Raw genomic sequence first — 12455 nt, forward strand, 5'->3', positions numbered from 1 at the left:
AGTCGGCTTTTCTTAAAGATGTAAGAAAATGAAAGGAATAAGATTGTAATAATCATGTTAAATCGGATTGTATTTGGAAGTTAAATGTAATAAGTATTTGGGATGTAAAATGTATGAATGTGAATGCATGTAATAACATAAGATGTGTTATGTTGTTTGATACCTTCCATTATGCAATCTTGATTGAAATGTGTTCCTGGTTGGAACTTCGTACATTGTATTGATTACGATGCCTTGAATGTACAGGGGAGACTCTGTCCGCGGTACAGGGGAAACCCTGTCCGTTCGGCGGTCTGTCGGCGGCGCTGCGACCCGGCCAAATAGGCGGGTGGTTGCGGGGCGTGACATGGCTGCGGCATGGGGAGGGGTTGGTGGCGGCTAGGGTTAGGGTTTATAGAAAAGAAACCCTAGCCTCCAAGCCATGCATGCTATATTTCATGCGAAATTGCACATAAGTCTCCCCGACAATTGATTTCTTAGTGAGTCCCTCTCATGAGGTGTGTTTTGCATAGGAGCCCCTCCACAATCAACCCCAATCAGGTCCATACATAAAATAATAGGTTTTTCCCTCTCGAAACCCAAGTTGCACCTCGCCGAATTATCAAAATCTGCCATTTTTTCGTGTTCGGATTGCTGAATCCAAAATCCGACTTCACCATGCCTCGTGGCACTGCCGGGCCATTGAAAAAGACCTATTGGATTGATCAAAACGGTGCCTGATTCACCCCCGAAGCCAACAATATGCATATGCCATCAAACGAAACGCCAGTTACTATATTCACTTTAAGTGATTAGTAAAAGTCCCGCAACTTCTCCATCCTAACTCGTTTTCTTCTGAAACTTGATGAGTGTTTATGTAATTGAATTACACACAAAAACATCCTCAACAAGGAGTTTAACTACTGTAATACACTGGACCTTTGTAAATTGCGAGGTTCGAGTGATTGGTTGTGTTTCGAGCTTTCCCACATTTGGTGGAGGGTCGTAGAGTGTTTTCCGATCCAAAAAGTTCGAAAACCTTAATTCTGGACGAGTCCTGAGAGTTTTCACTCTCGGGGGCCGGTCCCTGAAAGGAGAGACTGGTCCCCCATTGAGCAGTGTTGCCGCAGCCCTAAGGCAACCGGTCCCCGGCGGGCGAGACCGGTCCCCGAGCGCGTCCTCGCAGTGAGAGACCGGTCCCGCGCGGGGAGAGACCGGTTCCCGAACGTTGGTTTTTCGGGTTCGCAGCGAGAGACCAGTCCCTTGCAGGGAGAGACCGGTCCCTCAGCCCGAAATCTGCCGAGACCGGGCTTTGCACAAAATGCAAAGTTGAGGGGTTTTTTTGGATTTTGTTACACTAGATGGCTTATATGGCCACACCACTCTCTCTCCTTCTCATTTCTCTCCTCACACTCATTTCCCCCACCCTTGTTAGAGAGAGAAGAGGAAGGAGAAGAAGGAAGAAGAAGAAGAAGGAGAAGGTTTTTAGTGGACTTGGAGCATTTCTCTCCTCTCCTTCTCTTCCCACCATGTTGGTGCTTGAGGGCTTGGACTTGGAGCTTGCAAAGGAGGAGATATTCACCCTTGGGGCTTGGATTGAAGCTTCTAAGGAGGTTTGTTGCTCATTTCCCTCCTCTAGACCTTGATTTGTTGGTTTTTAGGAGATGGAACCCTAGAATCGGATTTTAGGGTTTATTTTGGGTATTTTGGACCTAGGGCTTTTGGAGCTTGATCACTTGGATTAGAGCCTTCCTTTGGGTTGGATTGGAAGGGATTTAGCTCTCTTTTGGAGCTTAGAAAGAGATTTTGCACTAGAGGTGAGTTTTTGACCCTATTCTTGTGTTTCTTAAAGTTTGATCTTATAGTTGATCATAATGCCCGTGTATCTCTTCGCTCAATACTTTTAGGGTATTTTGAGGCTCGTGGACAACTTCGTTCGGCGAAACGAGGCACTACGCGACGGTTCGGTGGGTTTGACCTAGTCTGGCATATGAGAAGTTCTCATATCCCCTGTTCTATGCTTGTAGAGTAAAAATTCATGTATTTCCATGATAAATGTATTTATTGTGAATTTTAGGAGGCTTAACATACGTATATTATGTGTAAGAAATTTCGGGCCCCTATATAATAGAGGGCTATCTTGTGGGGTTTATACATGATTGGCATCCTATTGGGACTCGGAATCATACTTTCCATTGTGACAATAAGCATTATCTTCGTGCATTTTGAGCTATTCCTAATTCCGACATAGAGGATCTTAGTAAGCCATAAAGAGGCATATGACAAGATTGACATGTGGGATTGCGAGCTAATGTCATAAAGCAGCATTGAGCTCGGGTTGTGGGTGAGCCTAGCGGATAGGGCCATTGAGGGATTTAGAATTGGAACATGTTTGTACATCGAAACGTCTAAGTGTCAAAAAGGGGCACTAGACTTAGTGAATGATAGGAGCTTCACATTGTGACTTAGAACTAGATCCTGGAGATGCTAGTGATTATTACCATATTAGAGACATGAGGATTGGGTACTTGAGACGTTGACTACGCTTGCTTGCCATTTGTGCTCATTCGCACATGCTTGTGAGGGTCGCTCCTTACAAGCCGACACTCCGGAGTTAGCCTACGCGACTTATGTTCGCTCGTGCGGTATTGAGAAGCCTACGGGGTCGAGTGGGACAGACACATTCCGAGAGTAGGGATGTTGGGCTACCATAGGCACTTAGGCGGCACAAACTGGACTACCTTTGGTAGGTCCTTAATTGGAAATGAAAATCGACACAGTGTTGGGAATGAATAATCATTACTAGATAGGCTTAGTAGTTGGATTACTTGACATGCTCATGACATAGCATTGGGATATATATAGTATACTTGCCTGTTTCATTCATTGCATCATAGTATATTGGGTTGCTTTGATAGAGCGTACTCTTATGCATTGACCTATTGCATCGTGAGGGTTACTTGTTCATTATGTTAAGGCATATTAGTATGCATTGGACATATCATCTTATGATAGCGTAGATGTACATCACCATGACATCAAGCTTACTTGAGACATTGTAGTATAGCATTTCATTTATGCTTTCTTTCAACAGTTTTTATACTCACTTTTTATTGTTTATTATTATTATTGTCGTTACTTACCCTTTTCTTTTGGGGCATAGTGGTGTATTGAGCTGAGGTCAATAATTGCCCACTGGGAACTATAAATTATAGTTCTCACGCCCTCTGTTTTATGTTTCCTTTCAGAGCCTTCCACGCCGGGAGAGGCTAGGGACAGCGGGAAGGGAGTTGCTTCGAGCTAGCTTCCTTCGAGGACGATTTGATAGGTGGTCTACCTCTCGTTACTTTATTTTGTGAGAGGTCGAGAGTTGTACCCGTTTATGTATAGAGACCACCATTTTTGTACTAGAGACAGAGATTGTACTACTTTATGTTTCACTTTTACTGTTTTAGTTATGTTTCCTTCACTCTGGTTATGGATGATAGAACTTTACTTGCTCTGATATCTCTGGTTATAGGTTACTCTTGCTTTTACTTCCGCTTTTATTGTAGACGCCTTGTATGTGTAGACATATGGCGGGTCTGGGCGCGCCACCGGGAGGGCCTCCGCCGGTCCCGGGGCGTGACAGCTACACAGCTAAAATCTCAACCCTTACACTTTTCAAAATGGCTGATAGTTTAAGAACAGGTAAGGTGTCACTACATTTTGCCTCTTCAACTTTATTTCACAGAGTCAATAACATACAATCGATATATCTTTGTACATATACAGTTCCAATTATAATGTAATGTATGCATGTATATGCTTCTTATTCTGCTTTCCTTCCCCTGACAGTGGATGAAACTCTCTATTTTCGGATTGACTCGTCAGGTGGAAAAGGAAGGACTACCTCGATGGAAGAAGTTCCTGTTTTCTGAACAAGAAGCAAGTCCGCTTTCACTCAGCGGAAGCTTGAGAGGATTTGTCTGGAATCAGTAAAGGCTTTTTGTAATTATTTTCAATAAGTTACATAAATATCAAGTACACAGATATAATGCATATACGTACAGCAAGCTAGAGAATTCACAAGAATACGTAGAGTGTGGTGTTCATAAGATAGTTAGAAATGAGATGGTTCATCCTCTCCGTTGGGTGGAGCGCGTCCCAGAACACATACCGGTTCGCATCATCGCATGTAATGGGGGTCTTCTTGTTGCAGATGTAGCTCACCTCGAACAGCCCCGTGCCACAGCACCCGGTCACTGCATTCTCAAAACCTGCCGTTTCCACCATCTCAACACAATTTAGTACATTAATACCAAGCTATTGAAATCCTTTCATGCAGCAGGAGTTTGTATCCCTTCGTGAAACTTTAACAATTAATTTGGACCAGATTCAGTGCGTGGACGCAAATTCTTTTATCGTTCAGCACATTATAGAAGTCTGCTTTCTCTAACTAAGTAATCCATGCATCTACAAGACAAGGTCCAAGTAATAATTTTTTTTTTGAGAGAGAATCGTAACTTGCTGCCAGTTCGTTCTATTTTTAAAGAAGTGAATATAGCTGGAAATATAAAACAACTAGGTTTCAAACGTGAAACTTCAGTTAACAGCTATCAAGTTAATTATTTGTCATTTGAGCAAAAGTCAGTTGGTATAATTGATCCTTAAATTGTTATTATTTTTCTGCCAATACCCACGTAATTTCTAGATGAGACATATTTGTTAGAACTCTATCGAAATCCAAAAACTTAAACATTTAGGTTTGTGGTTAGCAAAATGCAGTACATCTTCTTTTTTTTTTGAAAAAGAAAACAGGTCAGCCCAAAAGGGCTGACCAAGGTGTACTTAATAATGAAAGATTAACAATAATACAAGGTTTCAAACAAACAGTACATAATAGCAACTAAAAATTAAAAAGTGAGGGGACACAAAGTGATCACGTCAAAGATGAAATATCGACACAAAGTGATCACAAAGTGATCACGTCAAAATGCAGTACATCTTTCACTTTGCTTAAAACATTTAGGTTTGTGTATCATGAAACTCTTTGTATATGTGAATTTCTAATATTAGTTAAATGTTGTAAATTTTGAAAATTTTCACCTTTGTAGCAATTCTAATGTAAAGCTAGAAATTTAGTATTTGTTACAAACTGTCAAAACCACTAGTATTCCAATGGAAATGCATGAAGTTGAATTTAATTAAGGGGCGAGTGTTGGGCTCAAGTCCTAGTTTGGAGGATTTTAGATTAAGCTAGCAATACAAATAACAAAACAATAGGAAAAAGAAACTTCTAAGCTTCAAATACCGACGAAAATCACAAAATGAGCACAAAAAAAAAAGAAGGGAGGTGAGATCTAGCTAGCTTTTACTCTATTCGAAAGTGGTAAAATCTGCACCTAGTAAAATTTGTGTTTTATCCTTTTGTCAAAAGCTAGCTATTTATAGGTTATCTCCGTGAGCAGAATTCTATATATCTGATTGATTCTTTCATGCAACTTCATGCTTGTAAAGAAGCGTAAATTCTTTCATGAAACTTCGTATGATGAAAGTACAATTAGGCTGTAAATAGGTAAATTAAGCTTCCTTATGTAAAAAATTAATATTGCTTTATCTATCGACAACAATAAATGTTGAACCGATCCACCGCCTAGATATAGATCACTTCCTTAAAAACAACTTTTTTTGAATTCAGCTCAATAAAAGAAAAAGAAAAAAAAACAATACTGCAACTTACCATACGAAGCAGGATTCCGAACCACATCATCTAAGAGATCGTACACATTGCCATACACAATCTCCATACCATCCAACTCTGCGTTTAGCTTATGCACCAACCCCAGCAACTTCATGTCAAACTCACGCGCCACTTTGTTGTACTCCTTGTTGCAATCTCCGGGCGCGGCCCGGTTCGTGACCCGCTCCAGCGGCAAGCAGCCCATCGGCGGGAGGCCCGTGAGGTCCAGCTTGCGGGCGCCGAGCTGGTAGATGTCGCGGACGAACCCTTCAGATAACGCGAGGAGGAAGTCCTCGTACTCCGGCACGGTGAACTGCGACGACCGGCCGTCCGGCAACGTGAAGTAGTTCTCGATGAAGTCGTTGGTCCCCAGGCTCATGACATAGAGGGCGTTGATCAGTGTTTCTTGAGCTTTCGCTTCTCCTTGAAAGCTCTTCAGTTTCCCTACGTATTCTTTGAAGTACTCCAGCTGCTTCCATAGTGGTATCACTGACTAAACGACAAAAAAACAAAGAAAAAAAAGGGAGTAGCAAATCTAGTGTTAAATTAATGACCACCTACGTACGCCAATAAACGGTGGGTATGTGGTTGGATGGGAAGCTCTGATGTTAATAATCATAGACCACATGCATACTTAAATATGTTTACTGTATACTTCTTCAAACTAGCCGGATTTTCATTGTATGTAGTATGTGTCTAGTAAATATATATAGATATATTTGTATTTCAATTTTGTGGAGCATAAAATATATTAAAACAAAATATATTTTTTGAGAGCTTAGAAGTTCAATTAGAGGAATATGGTCACTTCACACTATTCATATCACACTATTTTCGAAAATTTTGAAAAATAATTAAGAGGCAGTAATATCTATTTTAGCTCATTTAAAAAGGCTAATCAGGTATAAGAAGCTTGCCAGATTGCAGTATTTATTCCAGCTCACTCGCACAACCTCAAACCCCAAAATCGCACGACGGCCGAATTCTTTCTAAATTATAGGTAAAGATATACAAAACTATTCTAAACTATGAACCATTTTAAACTGGCTATTTAATTTTTTAAAATTCTAGATTTACTGTTTAATCTTTCAATTTGTTTGATTTATAAGTCAATTAACGGCATTTTGACTCTAATTAAATTAAGTGCTGAATTTATATTTACTATAATTATATAAATATACTAACTAAATCCATAAATATAATTATTGTATTTAAAGTTTAAAATTAAAGTATCCTCGACTGATTCAAAATATATAGTTCATAATTTAAGTAAGTTCTGTACGTTGTAATCTAAATTAAATATTATTTTTTCAGTAGAAAAGTCATTTTAAAAGTTTGAGAAGGAGAAAGACGCTCAGGTTTAGATTGATGAGTACTCCTTGACTTACGAGAACGTTGGCAGTGGCATTATCGTATCCGGTTGCAGCAGAAGCGAAGCAGACGCCGGAGGCAAACTGCTGAATGTTGTAGGCCGGGTCGAGGTACGCGGGGACGAGCGGCGGGAGCCCGAAGGCCTCGGAGATGAAATCGGTGGCGAGGCGGCCGTTGCAGAACCGCCCCGTGGGCTTTCCGCCGTCTAAGTCGCGACCGTAGGGCTTGAAGTTGCTCTTCGCGAGAGTGAGAATGTAGTCATTGTTGCCGGCATCGACGGTGGAGTCGCCGAAGACGATGATGGACGGAACTTTCCCAGCTTTTAATACTGCACAATATAGCAGCAGCTGTAGATAAAGAAGCCATTGCAGGTATTGCACTGGCATCTTTGCTTAATTAGACATGTGGTGGGGAGTTGGATGATCTGAGTCTATTAATAGTATGCTATATGGTAAGGTTGGATATATAGATCGGGCCATTAATGCATGGTTGCTTTATTATTTGAGAAATGACTTGGTATTTCTTTTTTTTTTATAAAAGATAAAAAAAAAAAATAATCGTTGATTAATAAAGGATAAATGTGTTATTTTAACACGTAGCAAGTTAAGAGATTACTTCATGAGGAAGAAACTTTTGTAATTAATAATCACAAAATTTTAAAAAAGTTTTGATTGATATCCCAGCATTAATTTTGCCCTAATTTATTTAAGCATTAATTTAAAGAATTGATTGATATGCCAATTTTTTTTTTTTTTTGAGGAAAATTGATATGCCAAATTTAGACATTAATTTTGCACTAATTGGGACATTAAGTTGAGAAATTTTAGAATTTCTATAATTTAGACATTAATTTAAATTTTAGGAATTTTAGATATAGTACTATTTTAAATATGTTGAATTTAAATGCTTAAATTTACAAATTTAAATTAAAATTAGAGAAAATTTGTATTACTATTTTAAAATAATTTTATGTTGGTAAATGTTTAAATTCAACATATTTAATATGTTTAAGAAATTTTAAAATCCTATTGTCCAGATACTAATTTTGTATCACTAATTTTTTAAAAAAAATTGAATGTGGGTAAATATTTATATTCAACACAGTTCATATGTTTAAAAAATTTTAGAATTCTTTTAATTTAGACATTAGTTTTCTATCACTATTTAAATTTTTTAATGCGGGTAAATATTTAAATTCAATATATTTAATGTATTTAAGAAATTTTGAATTCTTCGGGTTTAGACATTAGCTTTGTATTACTAATTTAGAAAATTGAATGTGGTATAAATATTTAAATTTAAAATATTTAATATATTTTAATAAATTTTTATAATTTTTTTAATTTGGACATTAATTTTGTATGATTATTTAAAAATATTTGAATGTGGAAAATTAAGTAGGAATATATATATAGGATTTAATTCAAATTTTTTCTTAGAATAGAATTGTATGGGCTAAATTAATTCCAAGTTTAATAGTAAAAAGTGATGATCTATTAAATAATGACGATTAAATTTATAATTTAAAATATAACTAAAAATTAAGATTTGAAGTTTAAAACTAAAAAGTATATAAAAACCTCCTATATCTAAATATAATGTGCATTTAAACTACTAATAAATAAATTCTATATTGTATAATTTTAAATTTAAGCTTATAATAAATTCCACAAATAAATTTATTATAGTAAACAAAATTAGATGTAATATAAATTAAATAAATTTTAGTGAAGCAATCTAACTAATTGTGTAAAAGCAAATTGCTATATGCCTTCTGAAAGTTTTCAACTTTCGCATATCCATTCTCAGAATTAATCTAATATTAAAATACCTTTTTACATTCTAACATATTCTAATATATCCATAAAAGTTAAAATCTATTAATGAACTCTGTTTATCTTGTGAAAATTACTATTTGCCCTTTCAAATATAACCCTTCTACTACTAACCGACTTTTTTTTATTTGCCTTAATGTTAGAGCACAAAGTAATTTTGGATTTTTAGTCTTTCAAATAACCCTTATTACCATCACCAACATTTCTATTGCTCTAAAAGTTAAGAACAAAATATATTTAATTTTTAACATGGGTAATAGGGTGGTAACATAGAAATTTTGAAAACGAAACACATATATGTACTATTGGAAAAAAACAACAAAGTAAGATAAATGAGATATTTTTAAAGTTTGAGGCATATAATATATATATATAATAATATATATAATATATATATATATATATAATATATATTATATGCAATATCCCACTTGATGAGGGAAAGAGAGAGAGAGAAGGAAATAAAGAGATAAGCGATATTTTGACAATAGAGTGAAGATAAAATTACTTAATTATCTATGTTAAAAGATCAAAATATACCTTTCTGGGTACCTGATAATCGGTATTTATCTCAAAGTGACCTGTTATTAATTGCAGATCACAACTTTAAAAAAATTAAATTTGAGCCATAAAATTAGAATGAATAAACGATATCAAAAAAATAATAAGTATAGAATCACTATTATTATTATTTTGATATAGGCTACTGGGTTGTGCATGTACTAATACCATTCATGCTATTAATTCATTTTTTATTATCAGATATTTGATTACGCAATTAATTAATACACTGATTTTTCCACCCCATCTACTTAATCAAATACTAGAAATTGATAATTTTAGTAGCCAATATATAAATATACAATATATGTATATGTACTTTTAACGTCATATAAGGATACAAATTATTTGAATTATTATTAAATTTTTTTTTGATTATTTTTTTCAAAATTGGCATTAGCCGGCATTTGAAAATGTAAAACTTCTATTTTCATAAGGTTATTTGATTTGAAATTTTTATTTGCTGGTTGTTTGATGCACTAAAATAATTTTTAGAATTTGTGAAATTTAATCTTTAAATACTTTAAACATTTCAGAACATGTTTAATTAGGTGCCTGTGGATCCATATAGAGTTGAAATAATTTCTTAATATGAATGATCTTGGTGTTGTTAATAGAACCCTAACGCAACTCTTTTTTCTTTTTTCTTTTTTTTCCTAAATGCAGTTCTAGGTGATCTTGTCCGGTTTTACTATTGGCCTCTAATTCATCTTGGCAAATTTAAAGTAGGAAAAAAAAAAAAAAAAACTGCTAGTAAGGTTTTTTTATAATTATTTTTATTTGGTGGTAAACAAAAGCTTGTACATATATATACATTCAAGTACTTGATCACCAAGCCATCACACTGGAGTTTTATGCAAGAAAAACGGAAAACAGCAGCACTGTAATGAGAAGGCCTCGTTTTGATGTCACTAATGTTCTCCTTTTGTTACACCTTGGGTTAGAGCGGAAAACCCCTCCCTCTCTAGGTATGCCGACCGACCTGCCGAATGCACGGAAATACACTCCATATACATGAAGCGTCAACAGCATCTATGGAATAAATAAGTCCTAGGAGTCCGCAATTATAAGAATTTATCGGGCACAAAAAGGATCAAAACTCAAATCGCAGCAAAAAATTAATATTGCACTTTTAGAATTTTTGAAAAATTCAAAATCCATTTCGCACATGAATAAAAACGAAAATAAAAAAAAATCAATTCAATGTCAGCGGATTATTCTCATATTACATTGTAAAAACAATCCAAACTAAACAAATTTAAAGTTCGCATTACATTAACTTGGATCAGCTAAGGTCTCTTAATCTACTGTACGGTTGAAATTGAATATGACGACCTAAGATTCAAATTAGCCGCGCACATGCCTGGCCTACATGTGTGTGAGATCCCTGGTGTTCAGCTCTGGAGGCTTGTCGACAGCTCTGTAGAGTGTCGGGACAGGTCTGAGTCACGTTGGCGCCAAATAGACGCAAAACGGACTCCGTGCGACGCGAGGGCAGCTTTCAGCGAAGAAAATCTGCAAATAGCAGTTTTTTCGCTTGCTGTACCGGTACAGCCATCAAGGTGTACCGGTACACTGCACTGGGCCGCGCGCGGGTTGCTCTCGGGTTGGCTCCTGTACCGGTACGCGATCCCGTGTACCGGTACACCAGGGTAGGTGAGGGGCCATTTGAGTAAATTTTCACCTCGTTTGTATCAACAGCTCTCTCTCTCTCTTTATAGCTTCGTGTAGAGAGAGAGAGGGGGCTTCCTGTTGCTCTCCACCATCTCTCTCTCTCTCTCTCTCTCTCTCTCGGCTGAAGGTAGGGAAGAAGCCGGTTGGGGATTTCGTCGCCGACGTCGCGCCGCGAACCGTTCGAGCGCACTTGCTGTCGGAGCTTTGCGAGGAGGCCGGGCGAGGGAGTGTCTTCACTGTTCTTGACGTCGCGCCGAGGTTCGACGCTGTCGAGGTGGGTGATTCGGCGTCTTTTCTGGATTTTGGGCAAGTATTACTATTTTCTACTCGGTTTGTAGCTGTTTTGCTGAAATCCGCCGTCGACTGTTCGTATTTCAGCTCGTTCTCCGCGTAGGAGCGTCGGATCGCGACGAAACTTGGTTCATTGGATTCTAGACTGCGAGAGGTTTCCACAGAGCCCTCACTTGCAATTTTTGGTGAAGGTTAGCTCGGTCGAATCCCGTTTCTACTCAGCTGCTGTAATTTTCTGGACTGAATTGAGGATCCTTAATTGTTTAGCTTGGAATTAGCTCGATTGCGAGAATCGGACGTTTTCAGTCAACCCAGCAGGTGGTGTTGTGCGCAGCTAAAGGGATATTACGCTGGCCTGGGAATTAGCGTGGCGAGTGGGTTACATCTGACGTTTTGATCCTAATTCTAATCGTCGACATATAAATGTTGATTGTTGCTTATAGCCTTTCTAGCTCGAATTCGTGATTTAATTATTGTTGGTAATTCGATTTGGAGCATGGCATATTTAAATTAAATAGTTCTAACAGATTGGACTTGAAATTGAATTAGGAGAAACTTGCGATATTTGGAACCTTCACCATTAACTACCTGATTTAGCTCTGAGGAGCCGTCGAGAAAATTGTAACTGTCCATTCCTTCGGACGAGTCACTCCAGGTAGTTAGAATGTATTTACACTCGGCTGGTGTCGCGAGCTGAGATTTTTACAGGTCGTCAGGTTTTCCGGACTGTTGTGCCGTCCAGAAGTATGACGTGGACCCGTATCGCCTTTTTGGCGTCAGATTGTGCGCGAAGGCACTGTTACCTGTTGTTGTAACCATGTTTGAGTCATTACTGACTTTGGGCTAGTTGGAAGCCTGTTTAGCTCGACAGAGATACGCTGCACTAACTCGGTTGGTAGCGCCCACGCCAACTCCGGATCAGCTTTGCTTTTGCTTGGTCGTCCTCATGCCATTGACTTGCTCTCCCCACGGACCAAGTTAGGAGTGGATAAGCCTTAATAGTCGTCACGGGTCAGGGACGT

At 37.6% G+C, this 12455-nt stretch overlaps 1 protein-coding gene and 1 long non-coding RNA gene across 3 annotated transcripts; one reads left to right on the forward strand and one right to left on the reverse strand.

Annotated features, from left to right (window-relative positions):
• Positions 1-3823: 3823 nt before the first annotated feature.
• LOC109705524 (GDSL esterase/lipase At2g04570-like) lies at positions 3824-7467 on the reverse strand. 2 transcript variants are annotated; one of them, XM_020226258.1, is made up of 4 exons: positions 7090-7467; positions 5702-6194; positions 4030-4238; positions 3824-3947 (listed from the first exon to the last, which is right to left on the reverse strand). In XM_020226258.1, the coding sequence occupies exons 1-3, from the start codon at positions 7456-7458 to the stop codon at positions 4045-4047; spliced, it is 1056 nt and encodes a 351-aa protein (XP_020081847.1). In that variant the 5' UTR covers positions 7459-7467; the 3' UTR covers positions 3824-3947; positions 4030-4044. The 2 variants fall into 2 exon arrangements, with proteins under 2 accessions (XP_020081847.1, XP_020081846.1); XM_020226257.1 differs by lacking the exon at positions 3824-3947 and having other exon boundaries at positions 3954-4238.
• A 3772-nt stretch (positions 7468-11239) lies between these two features.
• LOC109705525 lies at positions 11240-11758 on the forward strand. The gene is made up of 3 exons (XR_002214776.1): positions 11240-11416; positions 11521-11624; positions 11701-11758. It is a non-coding gene; the product is annotated as an uncharacterized LOC109705525 (long non-coding RNA).
• The last annotated feature ends 697 nt before the right edge of the window (positions 11759-12455 follow it).

This window comes from Ananas comosus, unplaced genomic scaffold (assembly GCF_001540865.1).
Source record: "Ananas comosus cultivar F153 unplaced genomic scaffold, ASM154086v1, whole genome shotgun sequence".
NCBI lineage: Eukaryota > Viridiplantae > Streptophyta > Magnoliopsida > Poales > Bromeliaceae > Ananas > Ananas comosus.

Coding starts and splice junctions, on each gene's coding strand:
- LOC109705524 (XM_020226258.1), bottom strand. CDS start 7,458: ATGCCAGTGCAATACCTGCAATGGCTTCTTTATCTACAGCTGCTGCTA. Junction 6,195..7,089: donor ATGCCACTGCCAACGTTCTC/GTAAGTCAAGGA, acceptor TTTGTCGTTTAG/TCAGTGATACCACTATGGAA. Junction 4,239..5,701: donor TCGGAATCCTGCTTCGTATG/GTAAGTTGCAGT, acceptor TGGAAACGGCAG/GTTTTGAGAATGCAGTGACC.